Raw genomic sequence first — 26876 nt, forward strand, 5'->3', positions numbered from 1 at the left:
AATTTCAACTTTCCCATTTATGACCTCCCCTCCCCCCCGGCTCCCATTCCCGAACTATCCCGCACCTTCTCCTGCCAGCATCCCGTGTCTTGCTTGAAGCCCTGCCACCAGATGTGTGCCAGCAGAGACCTCGCCAACCTGGGCACCTAGGGCCACAGCGGGATGGGCTGGACCGAACGTCATCAGTCCTGGATCCTCAATAACGGGGGGAGGGGAGACAACCCAGTCCCCCCCCTGTCCTACAGACGCCCCGCAGGGGGTCAATGCTCCCAGACCATAAGCTCAGGGGGTGCGCTTCTCTGAGGCTGGGGTGCACCTGGCCAGATGCCATCACCTCACGGTGCCCCTCCATGGCACCCCCCCTCCTCCTCCATCCCCCTCCCGCTGCTCATCTCGGCGGCCACACGTAGAAGGCCCAGGATGCCCACGGTCCCCGCGGCCAGCGCTAACAGTACAGGGACATCCGGCTGCGCCGCATGGCCTCGCTGATCAGGTAGGCGGGGCTCAGCTCGGGCTCCTCAGTCATGACGGCGATGTTCTGCCACTCGCCCGTCTGGCTGGACCGCTTGATGGTGTCCACCACGCACAGGGCGTAGAGGCAGTCGTCGAAGGTGGCGGCCATGGTGAGCGGCCGTCCATCCCAGGTGCGCCGGTCGTCCTGGTCCTGGAAGGCCTGGCGCACGGCCTGCATCATCTTGATGGTGCCACGTAGGTAGGGTGCCGGGATGTCACTGAAGGCCTTGGCGGGCAGCAGTGAGTTGCTCACGGGCGTGGCATCCTGGAGCAGCAGCTCCCGCTCGGCCTCGCTGTTGCGCTGCCCGTATAGGTCGGTGCCCAGCACCAAGAGGCGGCCGGCCGAGCCCACCACCGTCACATCCTGCTTGAAGTCCCCCGGCACGTTGAAGTTGAGGGTGACGGTGCAGCACACGCCGGCCTCCAGCACCATCTGGAAGGTGCAGAAGTCGTCGCTGGTGATCTGGCGGATGCCCTTGATGTGGTCCGTCTGCTTGACGAAGGTCTTGAGCAGCCCGTGCACCTTGACGGCCTTCTGGCCCGTGAGGAAGGTGAGCAGGTCGATGATGTAGGTGCCCACCGAGTGCAGCCCGCCGCCGCCCATGAGGTCATCGCAGCTCCAGTTGTACTTCTTGCCCAGCAGGCTGCCGCTGTGCACCTGCACCTCACACACCAGCAGCTCGCCCACGTAGCCCTCCTCGATGAGCTGCTTCATGCGCACGAAGGCGGGCAGGAAGCGCAGGACGTTGCCCATGATGCTCATGAGCTTGGGGTAGTAGTGGGCCGCCGACATCATGCGGAAGGCGTCCAGCGGCGTGGCCGTGCGGTCGCAGATGACGTTCTTGCCGATGCCTGCGGTGGGAGAGCAGAGACAAAGGTCAGGGCGCAGGGCGGGCGACAGAGGGCGCTGTGGGGGCCCGGGCGGTCACTGAACCGCATCACAGCTCAGGGATAGTGCAGAGGGTGGGGCACGTGCCTTGCACATACCAGGATTGATCCTGGGCACCCATATGGTTTCTCGAGCACAAAGCCGGGAGTGCCATATGGGTGCCATATGGGTACCATGCCCCACTCCCCAATAACAACAAAAAAATTCAAAAAATATAAGTAGTTTGTATCTTTGAGATATCCAAAACCATCGATTCAAAAGGTTTCAATACTATAGAGTTAAAGTAAAGTAAAGTAAAGGCCCTCCCGTTGATCATCGATTTGCTCGAGCGGGCCCAGTAATGTCTCCATTGGAGACTTTGTTGTTACTGTGTCTGGCATATCGAATACTCTCAGTAGCTTGCGATAGCACAGCGGGTAGGGCGTCTGCCTTGCACGCAGCCAACATGGCCGACCCGAGTTCGATTCCTCCGCCCCTCTCGGAGAGCCCAGCAAGCTACTGAGAGTATCTCGCCCACATGGCAGAGCCTGGCAAGCTCCCCGTGATGTATTCGATATGCCAGACACAGTAACAACAAAGTCTCCAATGGGGACGTTACTGGGCCTGCTCGAGCAAATACTATAGAGTTAAGCTGTTTAATTTCTGTATCAAGCCAAAATATGCTTCATATTTAAAAAATACTTAGAAATAGGGGTCCTCAACAAAGCACAACCATTGGGGCACTTGTATTGCACACAGCCCACCTGGGTTCACGGGGAATGAACCCTGAGCACAGAGCCAGGAGGAAGTCCTTGGCACTGCTGGGTGTGGCCCCCAAACCAAAAAAGAAAATAAAAATACTTAGAAATAGTTGCCAGTAGCATATATCATGCTTCATTTAATGTTTATTTATCTGGATCATTTAATATTTGTTTGGATTTCTTTGTTTGGGGGCCACACCTGGTGATGCTCAGGTGTTACTTCTGGCTCCACACTCAGGGGTCACTCCTGGAAGTGTTCAGGGGATGAGATGGGGTGCTGGGGATTGAACCTGGGTTGGCTGCATGCAAGGCAAGCGTCCTACCTGCTATACTATCTTTCCAGCCCTAGGATCCTTTATATACAGATATATAACTTATAAAAACATGAAAGTTCTGAGACTGCAGATGAAGCCCAGTAGTAGAACATGCACGCATAAGGCTCGAGGTTCCATCTCTTTTTGCATATTAATTTTATTTTAAAATATTACGATAGCACAGCGGTAGGGCATTCGCCTTACAAGCGGCCAACATGGCCGACCCGAGTTCGATTCCTCCGCCCCTCTCGGAGAGCCCGGCAAGCTACCGAGAGTATTCGATATGCCAGACACAGTAACAACAAAGTCTCCAATGGAGACGTTACTGGGCCCGCTCGAGCAAATCGACGATCAACGGGAGGGCCTTTACCTTTACCTTAAAATATTACATGTGAATTTTTATTTTAAAGTACAGTTCTTTAAAATGCACTATTTAAAATACCGTAAGTGGAGAAGAGAACAGTATCTCCGTCTGAACAGAACCTAATAGCATGAGCTTCAATCACAGATGCGGGGAGTGGGATTTAAAATGAGGAAGAGAGGGCTGGAGCGATACCACAGCGGGTAGGGCATTTGCCTTGCATGTGGGTGACCAGAGTTCAGTTCCCAGCATCCCATATGGTCCCCCAAGCACCACCAGGAGTAATTCCTGAGTGCAAAGCCAGAAGTAATCCCTGTGCATTGCCGGGTATGACCCAAAAATCAATCAATAAATAAATATAGAATAAATAAATAAAATGAGGAAGAGGGGCTGGAGAGACAGCACGGGGGATAAGGCGCTTGCCTTGCACACAGCTGACCTGGGTTCGATCCCAGCACCACATATGGTCCCTGGATCCCATCAGGACTATCCCTGAGCACAGAGCCAGGAGGAAGCTCTGAGCACCTCTGAGAGTGGCGCAAAAAATAAATACATAAACAAACAAAAGAACGAGGATGAATTTCTTCATCGAAAACCTGAAGCTTTTAGCGATCTACCTTCCAACCTCCTCAAAGGTATTTTGCGTGTGATCTCGGTTGTTTATTTTGCTTTATGGATTGGAGCTGGCAGTGGACACAGACCTGTTTAAAGTTGTCTCGGTCTTTACAGGAAGAGGAGATAATTCCCTGAATCTGAAGGGGTATGGAGGGCCAGTTCCCTCATCCCGCCGCCCCCCGCGCCCCCCCATCCTGCCACCTGCCTCTGTCTCCTGCTAAAGTTGGTGCCTCTGGCCAATGGAGTGAGGCCAAATAAGAATCAGGCTTATTTGATGACTATAACAGGCGCATCAATTACAGGAGACACAGCCCTCTAGGAGTCTACAAAGTGCTGGGTCTGGAGGAAACAAAAGCTCAGAGGAAAGGAGAGACCAGGAGGTAAGAGGGGTTTCTTCTACAGAAGCCAAGCATCTGGGCAGAAAAGCCACTCAGATGGATGCGGAGAAATGGCCAAGCGGAATGTGAAAAAAATAAAAGTGAAGAAAGGGAGACCTTCCCACTGTGAAAGAATTGAAAAGCTATGACCTAAGCTTATCCGATTTCAGAGAATGTGGTCTTGCCTATCAACCGCTGTATTTTCTTTTTTCAAATTAAATAGCACTGTAGCACTGTCCTCCCATTGTTCATCGATTTGCTCAAGAGGGCCCAGTAATGTCTCCATTATGAGACTTGTTGTTACTGTGTTTGGCATATTGAATACATCACGGGGAGCTTGCCAGGCTTTGTCGTGTGGGTGAGATATCTTGGGAGCTTGCCTGGCTCTCCGAGAGGGGCAGAGGAATCCAACCCGGCTCGGCTGACCGGCTGCTTGCAAGGCAAATGCCCTACTGCTGTGCTATCGCTCCAGCCCCTTTTCAAATTAAATAGAATTTTTAAAAATACATTTAAAAAAAAAAGTGAAGAAAGGCTGGGGTTTGCTAGCAGGCCGGATGAAAGGATCTGGGCACGTCTCAGTCCAGGCACTGGCCCACTGGGGCTGTTCTCTGCGACACCCCCTCTCTGACACCTGGTTGTTCCTGCCTCAGAGCTGGTCCATGCCATGGGGAAATAGGGTGAGGACTCGTACACCCCCTCCCTGTGGTGCTGGCTGTGGGCACTCAGCCTGATGAAGCTCATGAATCAAACTCACAGCAGTTTGGTGGAAATTCAGATGTCAGAGGTGTTGGTCTAGTGGGGACATGGGGGGGGGGGGGGCTCTCCGACTGGACATGTGAGACAAACAACAGATCTGGCCTGCATGAATTGGAACAGCACCAGCAACACAAAACTAAAGCAGAGGGCCGCCCACTTCACTGTGTCTAATCCTGGCGCCGAGGGGGCAGCCCAGAGTCCAAGCAATGACCATTCTCCTGGCCTTTACCCACTGGCTGAGCTGGACTGGCTTTGCAGAGCTGTCAGGAGTCCCCTTAACACCGGGCAGCCTGTTGGCTGTTGGCTCTGGCTCATGTTACCCAGGGTCCCACGCTCCTGTGTGATGCCACATTCTGATGCACCAATTCCGAGGGCCCTGGGCTTGGGGCATGCTTGTTCACACTGCATGGCAGGTCTGTCAGCAAGCAGATGGCATGTCGCTGCCGGGACAGGCGACAATGCTGCCCCAATGTCTCTTGCACCTCCTGGCCTTTCCCATGCCCTACCCCAGGTCCCCCAAACCAGAACCCCTAACTTCTTTTTTTCTTTTTTTTTCCTTTTTGCTTTTTGGGTCATACCTAGCGATGCACAGGGGTTACTCCTGGCTCTGCACTCAGGAACTACTCCTGGCAGTGCTCAGGGGACCATATGGAATGCTGGGAATCGAACCTGGGTTGGCTGTGTGCATGGCAAATGCCCTACCTGCTGTGCTATCGCTCCAGCCCAAACCCCTAACTTCTTAGTACACCCCTTCGTCATATGAAAGCCACAAGAAATATAGTCCATCTTACTTTTGCCCTCTTCTAAGATTAAAAAGCTATGTTCAAACTGTAAAATTAAATAATGAGAAAAAATAGAAATCAAGAATATACTCCTTGCCCCTAACCCCTGCATATGGCTTCTCCTTGGCCGTTCTCTACCCAAGCAGGTGCTGATGAGAGCTAGTGCCCACCACTCCCATAAATGCAGCGTGAACACACAAAAACTCTCCGCACCCCAAATTCAGGCATGGCTGCTCAGGCTGGGATGACAGGATCGCCTCCTTGATGCTAAGTTGGCTAGTTGTGGTTGCATGCCACATGTGCGTCCCCCTTGACTGAGGCTTCCACTCCACCCCACAGCATGACGGGCCGAGGGGTGGGCATGGAACAGGAACACCACTGACCTTGTGGCCCACCACCGCCATCCAGCCCCCTTTCACTATGCCCACACTTCACAGATGGGTGTCGACAGCCTCTTTCTATACTGCATCTCCCAAAGTCAGAAGAGACTTCTAGGAATCTCTCATCGAGACATCCGCTACCATGTGAGCAAGCCTCTTGCCCGAAAAGATGTTTCTCGCTGCATTATTTATGCAGGTGAGCAGCTGTGAGTCATGTGGCAGGTGGCTGAGGGCGGCCACGAGTGTGGAGCTGAGCTCAGCGAGGTGGGGGGAACCATGGGACGGTACTGAAGATGAGGTTTATCACTGAAGAAGAGGCTGATCACTGAAAATGAGGTGGTTGTTCAGCATGCACTGGTCTGTTCATGCACATATGAGGGTCTCAACTCGTCAAAGAGAACAGACACAGAGAGAGGAGAGGACACAAAGGAATATCACGGGATGTTTACCGTACTTAACTCTGATTAAATTAACACCAAATTTTTGGGTCTTCTTCACTGCATTAGCCATATTTTTTGCTTATGCTGTTGTTTATTCTTTTTCTGTTTTGGGTTATACCTGGCGATGTTCAGGGGTTACTCCTGGCTCTACACTCAGGAATTACCCCCTCACAGTGCTTGGGGGACTATGTGGAATGCTGGGGATCGAACCCAGGTCAGCTGCGTGCAAGGCAAACACCCTACCTGTTGTACTATTGCTCCGGCCCAGTTTATGCTTTTAAAATTGGGGGAAAAAACATTCATTTTCCTCTTTTTCAGCCCACAGGGGCAATGAGGCCCTTTGAAGGTAGGTGTGTGAATGGTGGCTGAAGGTTCCTCAAAAGTCTGGGGGGTGCAGGTGGCTCCCAGAGATGAGGGGCCTCTTCCCTGGGTACTGGGGGAAGCACAGTTCATCCAGAATTTGGAAAACCTCAGAGTCTAGGGGCCGGGCCAGGCGGTCCTGGTCCCAATCTTCAGCAACTACACATTTGACTCAGGAGACATGATTTGCCCCTCCCCATGACCCTTCCCCCACATCCCAGGCCCATCACGGGGTACCAGGTTCTGTGGAGCAGGCATCTACACCCTCAGGCATGGGATAACCCTTCAAAGCCCCATGACACCCTTTTCAGCACAGGGCTGAGGAACTGGGGTGCAGCTCAGGGGAGTCGTCTAGGCTGAGGCTGGTCTTTCCGTTCCACGCACTGGCACCCCAAGAGGGACCCAGCTCTGGTACACAGTGATCCCGGATGTGCAACCCCGGGATGGAATAAAGGCATCTCCCCCTTGAAAACAATAGCAAAGCAACACGATAATGCTTCCAGCTTAAACAAACAAACAATTCAGTGATAGTACAGCGGGTAGGGCGTTTGCCTTGCACACGATTGATACAGGTTCAATTCCCAGCATCTCATATGGTCCCCCAAGCACCGCCAGGAGTAATTCCTGAGTGCAGAACCAGGAGTAACCCCTGAGCATCGCTAGGTGTGACCCCCAAAAACAATAACAACAACAAAACCCGGGAGTGGAGCAATAGTACAGCAGGTAAGGTGCTCGCTTTTCACCACTTTGATCTCTGTCACTGCAGATGGTCCCCAGAGCCCAGCCTGGAGTAATCCCTGAACACAGAATCAGTTCCACTCGTGTGGCCTCAAATATCCAAAAACACTAAATTAAATAAAAAGAAGGCAACTTTCAGAGTCAGCAGATTTTAAAGCCACCTCTGTTTTCTATCATTTGAACATCTTCATACCTTCATTCCTCTGGGGGAGCATCTGCAAAACCCATTCTAGGTCCCCAGGATTTTTATCCCCAGATTTTGCACTCATTTGTGAAATATATATATATATATATATATATTAAGATTGGGCTGGAGCGATAGCACAGTGGTAGGGCGCTTGCCTTGCATGCAGCCAACATGGCCGACCCAAGTTCGATTCCTCCACCCCTCTCGGAGAGCCCGGCAAGCTACCAAGAGTATCTCGCCCACATGGCAGCAGAGCCTGGCAAGTTACCTGTGATGTATTCAATATGCCAAACACAGTAACATCAAAAGTCTCCAATGGAGACGTTACTGGACCCGCTCAAGCAAATCGATGAACAATGGGAGGACAGTGACAGTGATATTTAGACTACTATCCAAGCCCAGGAAAAATAGGGGCTAGGAGGACTGGCCAGTGGATGAAATCAACTACAAGTGTGTGTGGGGTGGAGGGTAGATAAGACAGAGAAGAGAGCAGTATGACAATGATAGCTGGGAAAGATCACGCTGGACAAGAACTGAGTGTTAAAAGTAGGTAAAGGGATATTCTTGATAACCTTTAAGTATAAATATTGTAACCCACAATGCCCAAAAGGGGAGAGTGAGACAGAGAAGAAAAGCACCTGCCATAGAGGCAAAGCTGGGGGAGGGGGGCAGTGATGGAGGGTGATGGCAGGGAAACTGGGGACACTAGTGCTGAGAAATACACACTGGTGGAGGGATGGGTATTGGAACACTGTACCACTGAAACCTAATCATGAATAGCTTTGCAAGGGGCTACCTAACAGTGATTCAATTAAAGTAAAAATAAAAACAAGAACAAAAAAAAAAAAAAACAGAAGAACCCAACAAAGCACCCAGCTTGCCGGCCCAGTCCTAGTACATGGCTCCATCTAATCCAAGCTGCGAGTCTACCAAGCCAGCCTCTGCTCCACCGGTTCTCCCTCAGTATCTACCATGACTCTGCAGAAACAGCCAACCCTGGGTGGGCTGGACCACAGCCGCCAGCCCGACAGAGCCTCCTCCCTGCCCCAACGAGGTCCATCAGCAAGGACCGCCGAGATCATGGCGCCCACTCATGGAAGGAGAGAAAGGGAGATAAGGAAGAGATCCCAGTTGGGGAGACAAGGGAAGCCAGGATCTAATAGGTTACAGGAGCCAACGGAGGGGTAGATGGAGAGGAGGAAGAAAGGATGGCCTGGAACTTGAGTCTCGTAAAAAGCTCTGCTGGAGTGGGGAGCATTAGAGTAGGGTTCTGAGTCCTGTGTAAGAGTTGGCCTGTTCAGCCAGAACTTCTGCATCTCATATAGAAAATGGCTCTAAAACCTGGATGTGTAACCAGGGATCTGAGATGCCACCAAAGGAGGGTGTCCATTGTCTGTCTCATGAGCTGGGGGAGAAGGCAAACCCTGGCTTCACTTTTCTACATCAGGAATCCAGGTGGGTTCCGTGGGGTCCCTGCTCAGGGTTCACAAAGCCACTCCAGGGAAAACCTCCCACTCTCAGAAGGCCACAGTGGTTGGCAGAGAGAAGGTGCTGGAACAGAGGTAGGGGCTGATTTCCTGGCAGGCTGTCCAGGGCCCGCATTACTGGATTCCTGGGTGCCAGGCCACCTACAGGACAGCAACAGCCCAAGACTGTGGATCCTTCTCTCTGGGAATCTCTGGCTTCCCCCTTTGTCCCCAGCGAGAGAAGTCTGCTGTGAAAGCCAGCGCCAGATTTGAGCTGACACCCCCTCTCCTCCTTTCCCTGTGGCCTAGTGACCAGTCTCAGGTGGGACGGTGGGAGGAGAGAGTCATCAAGAATCCTGAGGGTGCAGGAAAGCACAGTAGATATGACATCTGTACCTATATGTTCATTGCAGCACTATTCACAAGAGCCAAAACCTGGAAACAACCCAAGTACCTGAGAACAGACAACTGGTTAAAGAAACTTTGGTATATCTACACAATGGAATACTATGCAGCTGTTAGGAGAGATGAAGTTATGAAATTTGCTTATAAGTGGATGGACATGGAGAGTATCATGCTAAGTGAAATGAGTCAGAAAGAGAGGGACAGATACAGAAGGACTGCACTCATTTGTGGAGTGTAAAATAACATAACACGAGATTGACACCCAAGGACAGTAGATACAAAGGCCAGGAAGATTGCTTCATAGTTGGAAGCCTGCCTCCTGAGCTGCGGGGAGAAGGCAGCTGGAATAGAGAAGGGATCACTAAGAAATGATGGCTCGCGGAATCAGTAGGGATGGGAGATGTGTGCCGAAAGTAGATAATGGACCAAACATGATAACCTCTCAATGTCTGTATTGCAGACCATAATGCCCAAAAGGAGAGATAGAGTATGGGGAGTATTGTCTACCATGGAGGCAGGGGGAGGGTGGGAAAGTGGGGGTATACTGGGGATATTGGTGGTGGGGAATGTGCACTGGGGGCGGGATGGGTGTTTGATCATTGTGTGATTACAACTCAAACATGAAAGCTTGTAACTATATCTCACGGTGATTCAATAAAATAAAAAAATTTAAAAAAGAAATAATCACTATCCTGTCCATATGATGGGTTCTAGAAAGCCCTGCTCGCTCACGAAACCATTCTCTTGCATTGTCCCCCTGGAAGGTGGATGTTGACATTTCTTTCAACTGGCCTGTTTCTCTGTGTGATCGACAGCTCTCACGCCATCAAAGAGAAAACTCAGCAAGGAGCTCCAGGCAGGGCTGAGATTGCGGCCTCAACTCAGGGCCCCCTGCGGGATGGGCCCTTTCTCTGGGGGGCTGAAATGCGCACAAGGAAGGGAGCGGGGAGGGTACACTGTGCTGGTAGTGGACTGCCCTCGGGCACAGTGAAGGATTTCACAGACACACTTACCCCTTCATTCAGAGTAAGGAACCAATTGTTCCCCCCAAGCTCTGAGAAGTGGCAGTTCCCCCTCCAAACAGGCTTGTGGACCCCAAAGACAGACTTCGCGGACTTCCAAGAACAAAGAAGATGGGGGCTGGAGCTATAGTATAGTGGGTAGGGCATCTGCCTTGCACGTGGCCTATCCGGGTTCGATCCCCAGCATCCCATATGGTCCCCTGAGCACCACCAGGAGTAATTCCTGAATGCACAACCAGGAATAACCCCTATGTATGTGCATCGCCAGGTGTGACCCAAAAATAAAAAAAAAAACAACAAGGACGATGCCCTAAGCTTCTGGAAGAGACTCCGATACCCCAATTGCTCTGCACTGGTGGATGGGGGTTGGCCAGCACTGTTGTGGGGTGAGCACATCCGGACATGTCCTTCCTCTTATCACGGTCCCCCAGCACTGGAGCCCACACAGGGACACTGCAGGCAGTCCGTGGCTCTTAGCCAGGCCACGTGCTTGCTGTGCTATCAACAGGGGGTTGGTGCCCCCTTACTGTGATAGGGGACAGGAACAGAGGGAGGCGTGAGGAGAGAGGGAGGGGGGAGGCTCGGGGTCTGCACACTTGGCCTGTCTGTAGGCGGCTGTACTGACAAAAACCAAGATAAAATAAAAGTTGGGGTAATAACTCCTTCTTTAAAAGGCTAATTCGGGTTTGGATTTTTTGAATTTTATCTCTTTTGGGGTGCTCAGGGTTTACTCCTGGCTCTGTGCTCAAGGATCACTCCTTGTCTGGGAACAACATAGAATGTGGAGGATCACATCCAGGTCAGCAGCTTGCAAGGCAAATGCCCTGCCTGCTGTACAGTTGTTCTGGCCCTACCCGCTGCTGACCCATTATACTACTGCTTAGGGGGCTGCAATGATAATACAATGGGTAGGGGGCTTTCCTTGCATGTGGTTGACCCAGCATCTCATATGGTCCCCTGAGCACTGGTAGGAGTAACCCATGAGCATCCCCAGTTGTGGCCCAAAAACAAACAAAAATAAGGTTGACTTGCAAAGCAAATGACATGCAGGCATTGAATTTGCATACGAGAAATGCTCCTGGATGTGTGAAGTCAGTGAAGAATCCAAACAGTAACACTCGTGTCAGCTGAGTGACAAGAACTCAAACCCAGCAGGGAGGTCAGGAGGGATGTGCAGGGAACTCAGACTGCCCTTGACCTGCTCCTGACCTGAACTGACCCTGACCCTGAATGAGCCTAATCCTGACCCAACCCTCAACCTCACCTGACCCTGACTTAACCCTGACCCAAACTGGCCTTGACCCTAATTGAACCCTCACCCTAACTGGCCCTTGACCTTAAATGACCTTGACCCTAATTCACCTTGCCCTAACCTAATTTTGACATAACCCTGACCCTGACCCTAACCTTATCCTGAGCCTAACTTCACCCCGATCCCTAGGCCTGACCCTAAACATTACCTACCTACCCCATTACCTCACCCGGACCCTAACTCTAACCCACACCCTAAGCCTCTTACCCTCACCCTAGTCCTAGACCTGAGCCCAAACTGACCTCTGACCCTGGAATTCTAACCCTGCTCAGAGAGGGCAGGGAGGGCTCTGAGACCCCAATGGGCCCTAGGCCCACTTTGCTGGTGCACTGGGGGCTGCTCCATGTGCTGCTGAGCTCAGAGTAAGCAGAGAGAGCCCAGCGCCATCAGGGACAGGAGGAAAACCCACTCCCCCAGGGGCCCCGCGCCACTCTCTGCCTGGAGCCCTGGGGTTGGGCACCTGCGGCTCTGATTGCAGATGGCAGCTGGGGTACTGCTCGCTCAGTCCCCACACTCCCTGCTGGGACTTCTGGGAGCATTATTGGGTGCATGGAGCAAGAACATGGACAGGACAGGACAGGTGGGAGGTCAGGGTGGTGCGTGCCGTCCATCGAGCTGGACATCTTACTCTGGGAAGTTCGTAAAGTTCAGCTCGGGACAGGGTGCTGCCGCTGATCCCACTTTCCAGAGAACCAAGTCTGCCAGGGCTGCGGCTGATATTCTGTCAGGTCTGTGCAGTGGTCATCTCCAGGGAGAGGTTCTTGCCAGCAGAGTCCAGAATCTCTGACAGAGACGAGTGTGGGGTGGAGGGTGAGGTGGGGAAGGCCTGGTTACAATGCTCTGAAGCCCACCAGCCGGCCAGACCTGGGGTGTAATGCAGGTGACACTTCCTCCAGCCTTTTCTCTTCAAGGGGCAGTGCCCCTCTTTCATGTCACATCCCAATGGCGCTGGCCTCTAAGAAAGGTTCTTGGGGATGGTTCCTGTCCTACCACCCCCTCCCCCTACTTCTCCCATTCCCCCACCCTCCAGCACTAGCTAGGGTGTGTATGAGAGCTCTGAGTTTTTCACTGTAGCTATTTGCAAATGATGGTGAAGTTTTGACAGTGCTAACAAGAAGTTATGGTTAGGTCAAGATCAGGGGTAGGTAATGTTTAGGGTCAGGCCTAGAGATCAGGGTTAAGTTTGGCTCAGGAAAAAGTTAGGGTCAGGGTCAGGGTATATCAAAATTAGGTTAGGGCAGGATGAGTTAGGGTCAAGGTCATTTAAGGTCAGCGCCAGTTAGGGTGAGGGTTCAATTAGGGTCAAGGTCAGTTTGAGTCAGGGTTAAGTCAGGGTCAGGTGAGGTTCAGGGTTGGGTTGGGATTAGGCTCATTCAGGGTCAGGGTCAGTTCAGGTCAGGTCAGGGGCAGTGTGAGTCCCCTGCACTTCCTCTTTGCCTCCCTGTTGGGTTTGAGTTTTTGCACTCAAAGTTGACATGAGTGTTATCAAAGGCCCTGTGGGCAGGAAGTCCCTAAAGTGGCCTGTCTACTCTGCAGCTGCCTGGGCTCCCACCCAGGCGGAAGGAGATGGGGGAGGAGTCCTGCTATTTTCTCTTCTTCCACATCACCCTATGGGCAGGGCCCAGGGGAAGCAAGGATGCAGGTTTGCAAGGGTTAAAAGGGTTACCAGAGAAATAAGTCTCAGCAGGGCTGGGATGGTCCAGCTTGGAAGACTCCCCTTGATGCCCAGGACCAGGTTCTCTATGGGCACAACCTGGAGACGAGTCTGGTCCGGGACTCCTGGACTCAATCCACCCTGGCACATGGGTTTTGGACTTCTCTCCAAGTGCTCCATCTGTGTCCTCTCCCCGATCCTGAGAAAGCATGTCCTGGGCCACCCCCTTGTAAGAGCAGACTCAGCTCATTGCTGGAAGTCACGCACCACACATCTGGCAAAGAGCAGTCGCGCCAAGCACCTCAGGGCCCTGGAGGTCATTGTCACAGCCTTTTTACAAACCCTCAAGAATCCTTGTCAAATTCACGCCCCCATCATCAGGGGCAGAGACAGATTCAGGCCCATATATTCTGATATCAAGGGCTCATCTCGAATACTATGTTGTCATTCTTAAATGCCATTTGAAAGTCAGCAAAAAAAACAAAACAAAACAAAAAAAGAAAGAAGGAAATCAAACTATAATTATGGATTTTTATGTACCCACTCACTCAATCCATAATACTAAGAGTCTTCTGGGGTTGCCCACCCCCGTCTCCTATTATATTGCCACTATAAGTTTATGTGATTTAGAGGAAGCCTTTGACAAGTATGAAAATATATTCATAATAATAAAAACTCTCAGAAAAATAAAAATAGAAGGGATTTGCTTCAACATAATAAAGGCCTATTCTACAAACCACAGCTAACATCATACTCATTGATGAGAAACAGAAATCTTTCCCTCTAAGGTCAGGAACAAGGCAAGGTTTTAATTTTCACCATAATCATTAGACATAGTTTTGAAAGTCTAAGACACAGCAATTAGGTAAGAAAAAGAAATGAAAGGCTTTTAATTAGGAAAAAATGTTCAACTATCACTGCTTGCAGACGACATGTAACATATGTAGAAAACCCAAAGTCTGTTTAACTGTGTTGGCTTCTAATAACAAACAAATAACAAACTAACAGAGTAAAGTAGTAGGCTATAAAATTAATACAAAACTCTGCTGCAGTTCTATATACAATGAACTGGAAGAGAACGAGATTTTTAACAATGTACAATTTGTTCAAAGACATCAAATATCTAGGAATCAATGTGAAAGATACCAGGAAATGGAAAAGTATTCCATTTCCAGGAATAGGAACAACTACCATTATTAAAACAGCAATTCCACTGAAAGCATTACACAGATTCAATGAGTTTTTTTTAATCAAAATCCCAATGACATTCCTCAAATATGTAGTACAAAAGTGACTTAACTTTGTATGAAACTATACAAATTCCTCAAATAGCAAACACAATTCTGGGGGGGGGGGGGGGGGAAAGACATTGAAACATTGGGAGGCATTAAATTCCCTGACCTTAAACTAACTCCAAAGTGACAACATCAAAACAATATGGTACTGGAATAAGAGCAGACTCTCAGACTACTTGAAAAGAATTGAGAGCCTAGAATCAAGACATCAAATTTATGGGCAGTTAGTCAATGACAAAGGAGCGAGGTTAATTAAGTGAAGGAGGGACAGTCAAATAGTGCTGGGAAAACTGGTTAGACACATACCAAAAAGAAAAAGAAAATAAAAAACACCGGAGCCCTAACCTCACATGAGCTAACACTCATACTCGTAGCCTGAGTCAGTTATAACTTATAGAACACTGAACTCAGTCTCACTTTCCCATGAAATGACTGTCCATGAGCCTGTAATTCGGAGTGCGTGTCCCCGAACCCTTCTGCCTGCCCTTTCATTTGGTTTTGCTTGATGTCAAATGGGGCTAATCACAGCATCATCTCAGAAGTTTGACACGGGGTGGGGGGGGGGGGGAGTTCAATAAGGTAATAAAGGAAATTACTTAGTACCTAAGTGCTTAGGAAGAAGCCAGATGGTGAGAGTCTTTAGAAGGATTAGAAAAAATAGTATCCACTTCTTGATGTCCCTGAAAGGCCCACAAAATGACCATCTTCAATAGGATGCTACTTGCAATGAACCCAACAAGGGAAGGAGGGAAGAGAAGCAGAAGAGAGAAGCCTGGAGGACCCTTCATTAGTTAGCAAAGATACAGAGTTATTTTACCATAAACAATAAATTTTTGTTTCCTTGAAAGCAGAAGATGAGAAAAGGACTTCAGTTTGGACTGTCTCTTCCTGATGATGCCAGAGGGTGACCAAGGACCAGTTGACTGCCAAACTCCACCACTGACTGCAACAGGTAATCTTACCTGTCTACACACATGAAAGGGAGATAACAGGAGTATCAACCCCAGGACCAGGGAAATAGCTCAAAGGGCTGGAGTGCATGCCTTTCATGTTCAAGGCCCTGATTCAATCCTCAGCACCACCTGCTCACCCAGCCACCACGGGGCTATGCCCGATGGCCTCCAACATGCCAGAGTCCTAGCACTGTGGGGGCCACGTGTTGCTGGGAATGACCCCCAGGCTCTATACCAGCCTGATGAGAAGACCTGTTCCATCTCCCAATCCCCTGGAGCTCTGACTACACTGAAGACTCGAGAAGGTCATTTCAGAGCACAGAGTCCAGCACATACTAAGTGCTCAATAAATACTAGTGACCTTGCCCGCAAATGTGAAGCGCTTACTTCTTTCCAATGGCTGGTAAACAGTTGCTTTCTATAGGGAGCTGGTAGACAGGCTCACCCATCTCCTGTGTGTGGAACTAATGGAGGTTCTGAGATGCATTCGACGGACAGGCTGGGGCCAAGTCACTCGGCCAGTTTCTCCCTTACTTCTCCTGCATGGCTTCTCCCACCAGAACCTCAGATCCTGTCACATTGACCCGAGGCTTCCCTGTGGAGGCAGGTGTGAGCAGATGAGCTGAGAGGGCAGGAGCAGAGAGTCAGGAGAGAGCCAGAGAAGGGAAGCCCTGAGGTGGGACCGACCATCTGTGGCCAGTGGTGGCTCGCTGCTCTTTGCAATGGTCTCCACAGGCCAGTAGAGGCCTACAGCAGCTCAGCACTTCTCTTCTAGGAGGGACAGCCCTGCCTGCTCACCCCTACCCCTTTTAAGGGTTGGAGTAAGGGGTGCTCCCAGTCCCAGAAATGCTCCCAGACCCAGAGGTGCTAAGGTGTACCAGCATCACTGCAGCAATGGTTGAAGAGCCATGTGGTGTTAGGGATCAAACCAGGGTACCTATCCCTGCTCCCTTGCTGTCTTACAGACCCCTAAATTATTTCAGTATTTCTTTCTCTCTCTCTCTCTCTTTTTTTTTTTTTTTTTTTTTTTTTTTTTTTTTGCTTTTTGGGCCACATCCAGCGATGCTCAGGGGTTACTCATGGCTCTACACTCAGGAGTTACTCCTGGCGGTGCTGGGGGAACCATATGAGATGCTGGGAATTGAACCCGGGTGGGTCATGTGCAAAGTAAACACCCTACCCACTGTATTATTGCTCTAGCACCACAGTATTTCTTTCTGTTGGTTCTTTGTAGTAGTGTGGACTGGGTGATGCCACTGCAGGCTCAGTGCTCCCAGGGGAACTATAATATATCAGGAATCGAACCCAAGTGCTCAGCCTGCTGAGTTGTTTCCTTGGTACCTGAGATATTTCTTTTTAATGATTCTGATCAGTGTTTGATTTTGCTTTTTGGGTCACACCCAGCAGTGCTCAGGGTTTACTTCTGGCTCTGCACTCAGAAATTACTCCTGGAAGTGCTCAGGGGACCATATGGGATGGTACACAAACGCCCTACCCGCTGGAGTATCACTACGGCCCATGTTTGATTTTTTTTAAAAAATTCAAAGCATTTTTGGGGGGGGCCTATATTGTTTACTTAGTTCATTTAGACTATTAAAAAAAAAGCACAGGGGGCCAGGACAGAGTTGCAAGTAGGGTGCTTGCCTTGCACTTGGCCACCCTGGGTTCAAGGCTTGGAACTCCATACGGTCCCCCGAGTCCTGCTAAGAAGAATGATCCCTGATCACAGAGCCAGGAATAAGCCCCGAGCACTGCCAGTTGTGACCCAAAAAACAAACAAAGAGTACATTATTTTTCTTGGCTAGTTTCACTGTCCTGTGCAAAGAAATATGTGCAAGTCTGTCGCGAACTAGCTCAGTAATAAATAAAACACAGAGCCTGTCCTGTTTATTTCATTTATGAGTTGCCTTTCCTGAAACAAGCCCTTTTCATGATCTTATAATACATTTTGTATTTCACATGAAAATCGTGAAAGCTCTTCTTGGGTGAGGTGGAAAGCGAGCAAACAGGCAGTCCATCAGGCCACCATGCAGAGACGCAGGCAAAGGTCAGCCTGCCTGGGTCGCTGGCAAGTGGCCCTGAATGAGACACCGGGAATGGGGGGTAGTGTAAGCCTGGGAGACCTTATCAGTCTCTGCTTTTTCACTTTGAATTTTGGCTCCTAGTGGCCACATGCCCACTTCAGAAACTAATAGATAATATTCATAAAGAAAATATCAGAGGGACAGACATAGAAGGACTGCACTCACGTGTGAAATATAAAGTAACAGAATGGGGGAGAGTCAGACCCAAGGATAGTAGAGATGAGGACCAGGAGGATTGTTCCACAGCTTGGAAGCCGGCCTCACATGCTGGGGGAAAAGGCAGCTCAGATAGAGAAGGGACCACCAAGTAAAGGGTGCTTGGAGAGCCCACTGGGGATGGGAGATGTGTGCTGAAAGTAGTCTATAGACCGAACATGATGGCCCCTTAATACCTGCATTGCAAATCACAACACCCTAAAGGAGAGAGAGAGTAAAAGGGAATGTGCCTGCCATGGTGCGGGAGTGTGTGTGTGTGTGTGTGTGTGTGTGTGTGTGTGTGTGTGTGTGTGTGTGTGGAATAGAGGGGTGGTGGGAGGGATACTGGGAACACTGGTGGTGGAGAATGGGCACTGGTGGAGAGATGGGTACTCAATCATTGTATGACTGAAATGTAAGCATGAAAGTTTATAAATCTGTAACTGTACCTCATGGTGATTCATTCAAATAAAAAAATAAATTAAAAAAAAAGTATCAGTGAGAGTCTGGGCTGAGGTTGAAACAATGGGCCTTCGTTTCGGGAGAGGGGGCATCATGCGGATTAGACAAGGAAAAGAGCAGGTCCAACAGCATGACCCCTAGGGGCCTGACTTTGTGCTAAAGAGCCTGTGTGGATCCACGGATAAAACCACACCTCCCCATCCACCCTCTACTAGGGTTGTTTGTTTGGGGGCTACTTTCCTGTGGCACAACTGACTTACAGTGGACACAGAAGCACCAAGCGAGTGGCCCAGGCTGCAGGGGGGCACCCGGGAAACCTCAGCGTTGAGCTCTCAGGAGAATGTGGACAGCAACATCAAAGGAACAAATGAGGTTGTTTATATAATGTGCCCGCACACGCTCACTCACGGATGTCAGCTCTTTGCGTGGAAAGAAGAATCTGGACGTGAAGTACAAGGCTCAACCTTTAACAACATGCTAGTAATCTCTTATAAAAGAGCTTAACAGCCCCTGGATGAAATACAACAATCTTCACACACTCTCCTCTAAGGTAACATTTTTGGATCATTTTCAGCGGTTTATTCATAACAAACCATACAAAATTAATCATCTTGGTTCTGCTTTGGGGCAGGGGTTGGGGTTCGGGATGGAAATATTCAAAATATGGTGGTAGGACAGTATAATGGTGGTGGGATTGGTGTTCGAATATGAAATGTAATCAATTATTATGTGCTACTTTATAAAAATAAAATTAAATTAAAAATTATAAAAAGAATCCGAATGCTACCGCTGGGGGAAGCTTTGTGAGCTCACGGCTCTTTGTTTCCCTCCCAAAGAAACTTCTAGATATAAATCCCTACTTCCTTCCCCCAGCCTTACACCAGCTAGCTTTCCTGGTGAGCAAGAAAGGCTGGGGTCCTTCCCTGGAGGGGGCCTGCTCAGGGTTGGGTTATCTTGGTCTGGGGGAGGATAAGCAATGATAAGACCAGTTTGGGTTTCACGCATTCCAGGGAAGGGGGAGGCTGACCCCTGGGCTAAATATGGCAATCATAGCACTGGGGTAAGGAAGGGCTGGCTGCGCGGATGAGTGACCCAAGTACCACGAGCCCTTTGCAAACTGGACCATGCAGAAGCCCAGAGCATAATATTTATGTTAGTTTAGTTTAGTTTTCCTAATCATGTAAGTAGCCATGAGCCACCCAACATGCAAACTAAAGTCTCAGTTCCACTTCTACACAGCCCACTAAGCATTGTCTTTTTAGCACCGTGTGCTGGCCACACTACTGGGAAATTTCTCTCTAGTCTCTCTTGAAAAATGAGTTGTTGGGCTGGAGCTACAGTACAGCAGGTAGGATATCTGGCTTTCACACAGTTGACCTGGGTTCAATCCCAGAACTATGAATGGTTCCTTGGGTCCCTCCAGGAGTGATCTCTGAGCCAAGAGCCTGAGCACTGCTGGGTGTAGTCCCAAACAAATAACCAATTAAGATCGCTGCCTCTATTTTGTTGATAAGGAAATTCAAGATCAGAGAGTACAATGAACCTGTGGAAAAAAAAATCAGGATTTGAACTTGGGTCAATCTGCCCAGAAGCTTTCAAATGAGGCTCTCCACATGAGTACCTAGTTTGAGAGCAGATTCTCTGTTACAGTGGGTCCCAGGGCAGGTGACGTTTACCAGAAGTTAATTGTCAGTGGTTCTGTGTCCTGAGGTGTGTTGTGCTGTGGCAACACGTCAATCCCAGAACCTGTGAATGTTCCCTGGTAAAGTTGGTCAAAGGGACTGTAATGATTTGAATTGTGAGATCATCCTGGATTATCCTGGAGGCCGTTATGAAAAAAAAAAAGGAGAGGTAAATGTTGGGGAAAGAGATGCTTTATGGAAGCTAAAGATGTAAATGGTTACCGTGGAAAACAATCAAGGTAGCTTCTAGCAGCTGGAGAGGGTAAGGAAGTGTATTCTCCCAGAAGCTTCTGGAAGGAGCACAGCCCTGCAGTACCCACCACAGAGGCTGCCTTCTCAGAGAATCAATCTAGCATTTTAGGCCACCAAGACTGTGGTGGAACGTTCCAACAGTGGGAGGAACTCACACAGCACAGGGAAATTTACCTCCTGAGAGGAAAGAAGGTGCCCCTGGGAATCTACTTTTCCCACTGAAGAGAAGAGGGGTACGGGCCCCGCCTCTGCACCCAAGACCAGACAGCGGCTGTGAGAAATTTCTCAGAATCTTCACTTCCGCTACCACCCCCAGGATGGGACCATCTGGGGGTGCCTCTTCCAGATTCCACGGGGATGGGGGCCTCCCAGCTGAATCACAGAGACAGCTGAGGGGAGACCAGAAGCCCCTCCTGCCCCCCTGCCAGGGTGAACATTTGCTCCATCTGCTTCCACACGGGAAGCCAACACAACACAGAAGAGCTGGTGGGAACCGGAAATAGAGTTGGCCAAACCTAACTCCATCTCAGGAGAGGGACGAGAAGGCCATGTTGTGTGTGTGTGTGTGTGTGTGTGTGTGTGTGTGTGTGTGTGTGTAAAATATGGCTCCCCGCCCAGGGCCCTCGAACTTGATGGTTGAGGGGGGGAAGCAAATGGTTTTATATTAAAATCTAGTTGATTTTAAAAATCAACACAGGTGGGGCTGGAGTGATAGCACAGTGGGTAGGGTGTTTGCCTTACACAAAATATCAACATAGGCATATCTGGAGCCTAATATACATTTTTCCCTGACTCTGAGAAGAAGAAATTCTGGACTCTAGGTGATGTCTCCAAGGCTCTATTTCAGTAGAGGCCATAGAGCCTGCACTAGGGTCCAGTGCCAGTGCTGGGACCTTCTCAGCTGCAGGACTACTGGCATGGAATTCCTGTATCGTGTCCTCCGCTGCACCATGTGGCAGGTACGAGAGATCTCACCCAGATGGTGTGTATTCCATACCCAATAGCATGTGGCATACACTATATAAGACATACATGCTATACAGTACACTCATGGATATGCACATGCACACACAACTCCCCTGGACCTCTGTTGCACAGTGGACACGCCAGCTCATTCTTCAGACAGCCCAGGATCCAAGAGAGAAACGATATGGATACAGTGACCAGCCTGTGAGAGGGATGCCTAGATGCCCCCTTAGCGATTGGGTCAAGGTCCACTTCCAAAATGAAGCCTGGACCAGGCAGAGAGCAGCGAAACACTGGGTTATCCACTAGCCCTGGTGTACACTCCTTTTTCCGTGTTCGCCTCTGAAGTTCCTGCAGGCTGATTGGATGCATCTACTAAGTAAATTGCATTCAACTGGGCACTTCCTCAGCATTGCACAGTATGAGCTTATACCTCAGCAAAAGCTTGCTTCTCAAGAGTTTTTCCTTTGGGGGGCCGGAATGATAGCACAGCAGGTAGGACATTTGCCTTGCACAAGGCCAACCTGGGTTCGATCCCTGGCATTGCATATGGTCCCCCAAGCACCTCCAGGAGTAATTCCTGAGTGTAGAGGCAGGAGTAACCCCTGAGCATCTCTGGGTGTGACTCAAAAATCAAGAGAGAGAGAGAGAGAGAGAGAGAGAGAGAGAGAGAGAGAGAGAGTTGTTCCCTTTGACTTCAAACATTCTTTTCTGCCTATTTACCCCAGAAGGAGGTTCCTGTAGTGCCTAAAGGCAGAGACTAAGGGCTCCCATGGAGGAGGGGATGGGGGTCTTCTGGTTTGATTAAGGGGTTCCTGCAGTTAGAGGAAAGTCATTCGGAACCGGGGGACCGGGATGGAGGCTGTCAGTGGCCCAGATGAGCGCCAGCCCTGCTTGGCCCAAGAGCTCCAGCATAAAGAGACATCTCTGCAGCCAGGCTGGGCACTACCTGGAACCAGGGAAGGGCATTCGTAGGTGCTGGTCACCTCTGAAAGCCTCTTTATCAGCCCAGAGGCCATGGATACCAGTTGACACCATGTCACTCCAGCACAAAACACAGGCTAGGGAACAGCCCCACCAGATGTTCACAAGAGAAGGGCTGCATGCACTTTGGAAAATGACAACAGATTTTTAATAATGTAAAGCATTTCGCTCCCCTAAAGCCTACTTAGAGATTCTACTTTGAGAAAAGCACCGATGAGAAAAGCACCGAAATAAAAATAGAAAGCCACACAAAAGCCCTAACACGAGACTGTTGGCAGAAGTTTTATGTATGGTGGGCATAAAACAGGCCCATCCCAATCCCAAGTCCATTAGCAGCTGGATGAATAAAGGAGTTGTAGCATAGCCACGGACATTTAAAAATTAGTTAATAAGTGAACCAGAGAGGCAGAAACTCTCAAAATGGTCATACTGAATGAAGTCAGATGCTGAGGGGTGTATGGGATAAGTTGCTATAAACTCCTAGAGTAGGCAGAAGCGAGCTATCATGACTCAATCTCTGGGGCCCATGCTAGGGCAGGGTTGGGAAAACAGAGTGTAGACTACCAGGTTACCTGGGAAATTTTCTGGAATGATGGCAATATTCTGTATCTTGAAATTGGCACAGTATGATACAGCTAGGTACAATGAGTAAAACTCATCTGATGAATGATACACAAAAATGGTTGTACAAATTATTATATGTAAATCGAATCTCAATAAAGTAAGGGGTACAAGACCATCAGCAAAGAGAGAGGGGGTGATATCTGATATCTCTGCTGGAGTGCTCCCTTCTGGGGAAGTCAATGCATCATCTCTTTCTCCTAAAATCCTGCACACCGCGACTCACATACTCGGGAAGAAGGCAGTTCCATCTGGAAGTTATCAGAATCTATAGAACTACAGGAACACTCAGTTTGGTCGTCATGAGGATAAACCAGGGCTTTCTGATAGCGGGGGTAAGTGCAAAGACTGACGAGGGTGGTGGGCAAAGGAGCAAGGACAGGAACCATGGCCAGGCCTGAGGCATCAGCCAGCACCCAGGACAGTTACACGAGAAGGGCGAGAAAACCAAACATCCTGCTTTGCAGCAGGTCAATTCTCACTGCTGAGATATCGTTGATGGTCTCTGCAGCACTCAGGAGCCCTCCGCACTGGCCTACTGATAATGATGGTACTTTCCTTTTTTTGTTTTTTGTTTCCTTCTTGGGTCACACCCGGCAATGCACAGGGGTTACTACTGGCTCTGCACTCAGGAATTACTCCTGGCAGTGCTCAGGGGACCATATGCGATGCTGGGAATCGAACCTGGGTTGGCCACATGCAAGGCAAACACCCTGCCCATTGTGCTATTGCTCCAGCCCCGATGGTACATTTTAATAACATTTTTAATCATAAAGCTGCTAGAAAACCAAATGAGACAACACCACAGACCATGACCTTGACCCACAGGGATTGATGGTTAGTCTTGATCTCAAAGAACAAGTTACCAGGAGGAGCCCACGGATGTGCTTGGGCTCAAGGTAAAAACGTCATTTTGTGCCATTTAAAAAAAAATTCCAGGTTACAAAGTTTAAATTTTCTGCCATGGGCAATTTTCATGGGCTCAGTTAGAGTAAAATAGTTTTTGTTTTAAAGTTTTCAGAATTGCAACAGTAGGATGCTAGAGTCCCCCAGGTCAAAAGGCACGGCAGACAGGGTACCCCATGTTTTTAATTTTTTTTGTTTGTTTTTTGGGTCACACTCAGTGATGCACAGGGGTTACTCCTGGCTCTGCACTCAGGAATTACCCCTGGCAGAGCTCAGGGGACGATATGGGATGCTGGGAATTGAACCTGGGTTGGCTGTATGCAAAGCAAACTCCCTACACATTGTGCTATCGCTCCAGCCCGCAGTGTTTTCAAATTTTAAGGGAGGATGTCTCTCTATAAGGCACCTCAAACCTCAGGTCCAGCTCACTGTTTTCCTAATTCCTGGATCATGTGGGCGATGACACTGTTGAGAAGCTACCTCAGATGCTAGGAAACATCCTTGTGGCCATCCAACTTTCTTCCAAAGATTTGAAGAGCTTTTTCTTCTAAAGACTTTGCAAGTTTGGGAAGGTTTATTCTTTTTACTAATTTCAGTAACTTCGAATATAAAACTCCCAAAGATTTTAAAAAGAAAACACAGGCCAGCCCCAAAGAAAGTACATGCCACATATTCTAAATGTACTCTCGTGTGAGTAATTAAATTTTTTCTAACAGCTTTATAAAAAGAGTAAAAAGAAACAGGTAAAATTAATTGAAATGTTATATCCAATCAATTTGTTTAAACTATTATCAACATAACAGGAAATCAGTACAAAAGTGTTGAGATATTTTCGACCCTTCGTTCTAATAAAGTCTTTGGAAATCATGACTAGTTGTCACTTATAACACAGGTCAATTTGGAGTGGGCACACGCCAAGGTCTCAAAGCCACCATAGATCGAAAGACTCCTAAACTAGACAGTGCAGAGAGAAATGAACCAGTGGTGAATCGGCAATGTCAGATTGTAAAGGGGGGGGGACCCAGAGAGATGACTCAAAAGACCAAAACATTTGCTTGTTGTGTGGGTGCCCTGGGTTTGATCCCTGGCACTTGCATGGCTCCCCAAGCAACCCCAAACACAAGACAGAGATTGAGTTGCTGAGACTCCACCCTCTGTGCTCTGCACATAGGGATCACTCCTGGCGGGGCTCGGAGGACCCAGGTTGGGGATGGAACTTCAGTCAAGAGCATGCAAGGCAAGTGCCTTACGGCTGTCCTATCTCTCTGCCCCCCCCCCCCCCCCGCCCAAGCAAAGATTTTACAGGGAGGATATGATACAGGAAAAGACCATTTCCTGGGTCATGGGTAAGCAGTTGTTCTGGGGCTCTGCTGGTCTTAGTGGTGCCAAGGGCCATGAATGAGCTCAGATGGAGTAAAATACAGGTGAAAATACGGGGGGGGGGGGGGGCGGGAGGTATTCAGGGCTTCTCCTTCCCCTGCTGTTTCTATTTTTACCCGTGTGAAATGGGGGTAGGATAAGACAGGACTGAAGAAAAAGCAGAAAAGGGATGGGTACAGATATCTCTTGCCTATGTATCTCTGGATCGAACCCTCAACTCCTCGGGGGCATGAAGGGCCCCTGGGTGAGGATTCTTCCTCCTCTCCCAACCATCCCTGCCCAACTGCTGAGGCTCTTCACGTGTCTCTGAAGAACAGGCCTGCCCCTCTGCTGTTCAAGGAATATCATGTTCTCCCAACTGTGATATTTTGGGTCTCTTTGGCAGGACGTGGGATGGGCAGGGGTGGAAATAACTCCCAAATGTTCTCTGAACAAGGAACCAGTCAAAGCAAAGACATCTGGCCCTGGATTCTTCTGGCTCCGGGGACAGGAACGTCGCTGTAAATCCACTAACACTAATTGCTCTCACATCTGCTCTGTGGCTAATGGAATGAGACACCTCTCAGCTAATGGAAATGAGAGGGCTTGCTGCTTCTTTACCCCATGACATAAGAGTGCCCCATGCCATCCCTCCTGTCCTGACTCCCAGCTCTGGAACCCTTCAATGGAACACCCTGCACAAGCTTGCAAGGAATCAGAGCTCAGAAAGAGAGTCTGCACACCCGTGAGTCCCCCAGGCAACCTAATTTCAGACCAATCCATGGCATGGCAGGGGGGAAGGGTCATGAAGAATGATCCAAGAAATATTTTGTACCAAAATATTAAGTACCTTAATATTAGGGTACTTTGAACTTGAACTAGAGCCTTTGAACTTGACCATCTGGGACACATTAAGTACCAAAATTCAGACTCTTAGTATTGAACCCAACTTCTGAACTCCAATTCACCAACAAATTCATTTCCAGCTAAAATGAACTCTCAAACAGCCTTGGGTTTGATACTTCATCCTTGGAAATGGATCATGGCACCTCTCTGCAGAGCCAGCCCTAACAGCCCTCTCTGGGGCGCTGGAGAGATTATCCAATGGGTAGGGCACTTGCCCTGTACATGACTGACTGGGTTTCAATTCCCAGCACCCCTGAGGATCCCCTGAGCCCCTTAGAAGTGATCCCTAAGCTCAGAGCCAGTAGTAAACCCTGAGAACCATCGGATGTGGCCTGAAGCCACTCACCCCAAATCTAATAACCTATTCATACTGCCTATGATTAAGTTAGAGTATGAAAGTGACAGCCTGGCCCATCTCCCGGCTGGCTTCTTACAGGACCATATCTGACATATCGCTCTATTTCTCTGGCCCAGATGGCCTTGGCAAATCACAAGCTGATGGGCCAAAGGGATAGTATGGGAGTTGGAGCACATATCTTGTAGTTTGATCTTTGGTACCACACCTGGTCCACTGAGCATGACCTCTGCCAGGTGGCCTGGGTAATCACCAGAAACACGGGGTTCATCCCTCAAACTACCCAGTTGGCCAAGAATCACCAGGATGGAGCCCCAGACCTCCTGAACATTGCCTGGGAGCTCACTCCCCCACCCCTACCCCCCCCCCCCACACACACACACCACACAACTGTGTTTAAAGGCCTAGCAGAGACCCCCGGCTGACTATCCTTCTACTCAGTTCTCTTCTCCAATAAGAGAACTTGAATGTTAACCTAAGGTTGCCCAGAACAAAACTGACATTTCCCAGCCTCCCTTGCAGTAAAGCATGGCCACATGACCAAG

The 26876-nt window shown here is 49.3% G+C and overlaps 1 protein-coding gene across 1 annotated transcript in view; it reads right to left on the reverse strand.

Moving 5' to 3' along the window:
- Nucleotides 1–406: 406 nt before the first annotated feature.
- GFOD1 (Gfo/Idh/MocA-like oxidoreductase domain containing 1) overlaps nucleotides 407–26876 on the reverse strand; it is a 105590-nt gene continuing 79120 nt past the window's right edge. Inside the window, exon 2 of the mRNA XM_056132326.1 lies at nucleotides 407–1365. Within this exon, the coding sequence (XP_055988301.1) occupies nucleotides 446–1365 (920 nt within the window). The 3' untranslated portion in view covers nucleotides 407–445. The remainder of the gene's footprint in view (nucleotides 1366–26876) is intronic.

The sequence above is a fragment of the Sorex fumeus genome, unplaced genomic scaffold (genome assembly GCF_029834395.1).
Source record: "Sorex fumeus unplaced genomic scaffold, SorFum_2.1 ptg000094l, whole genome shotgun sequence".
Taxonomy (NCBI): Eukaryota; Metazoa; Chordata; class Mammalia; order Eulipotyphla; family Soricidae; genus Sorex; species Sorex fumeus.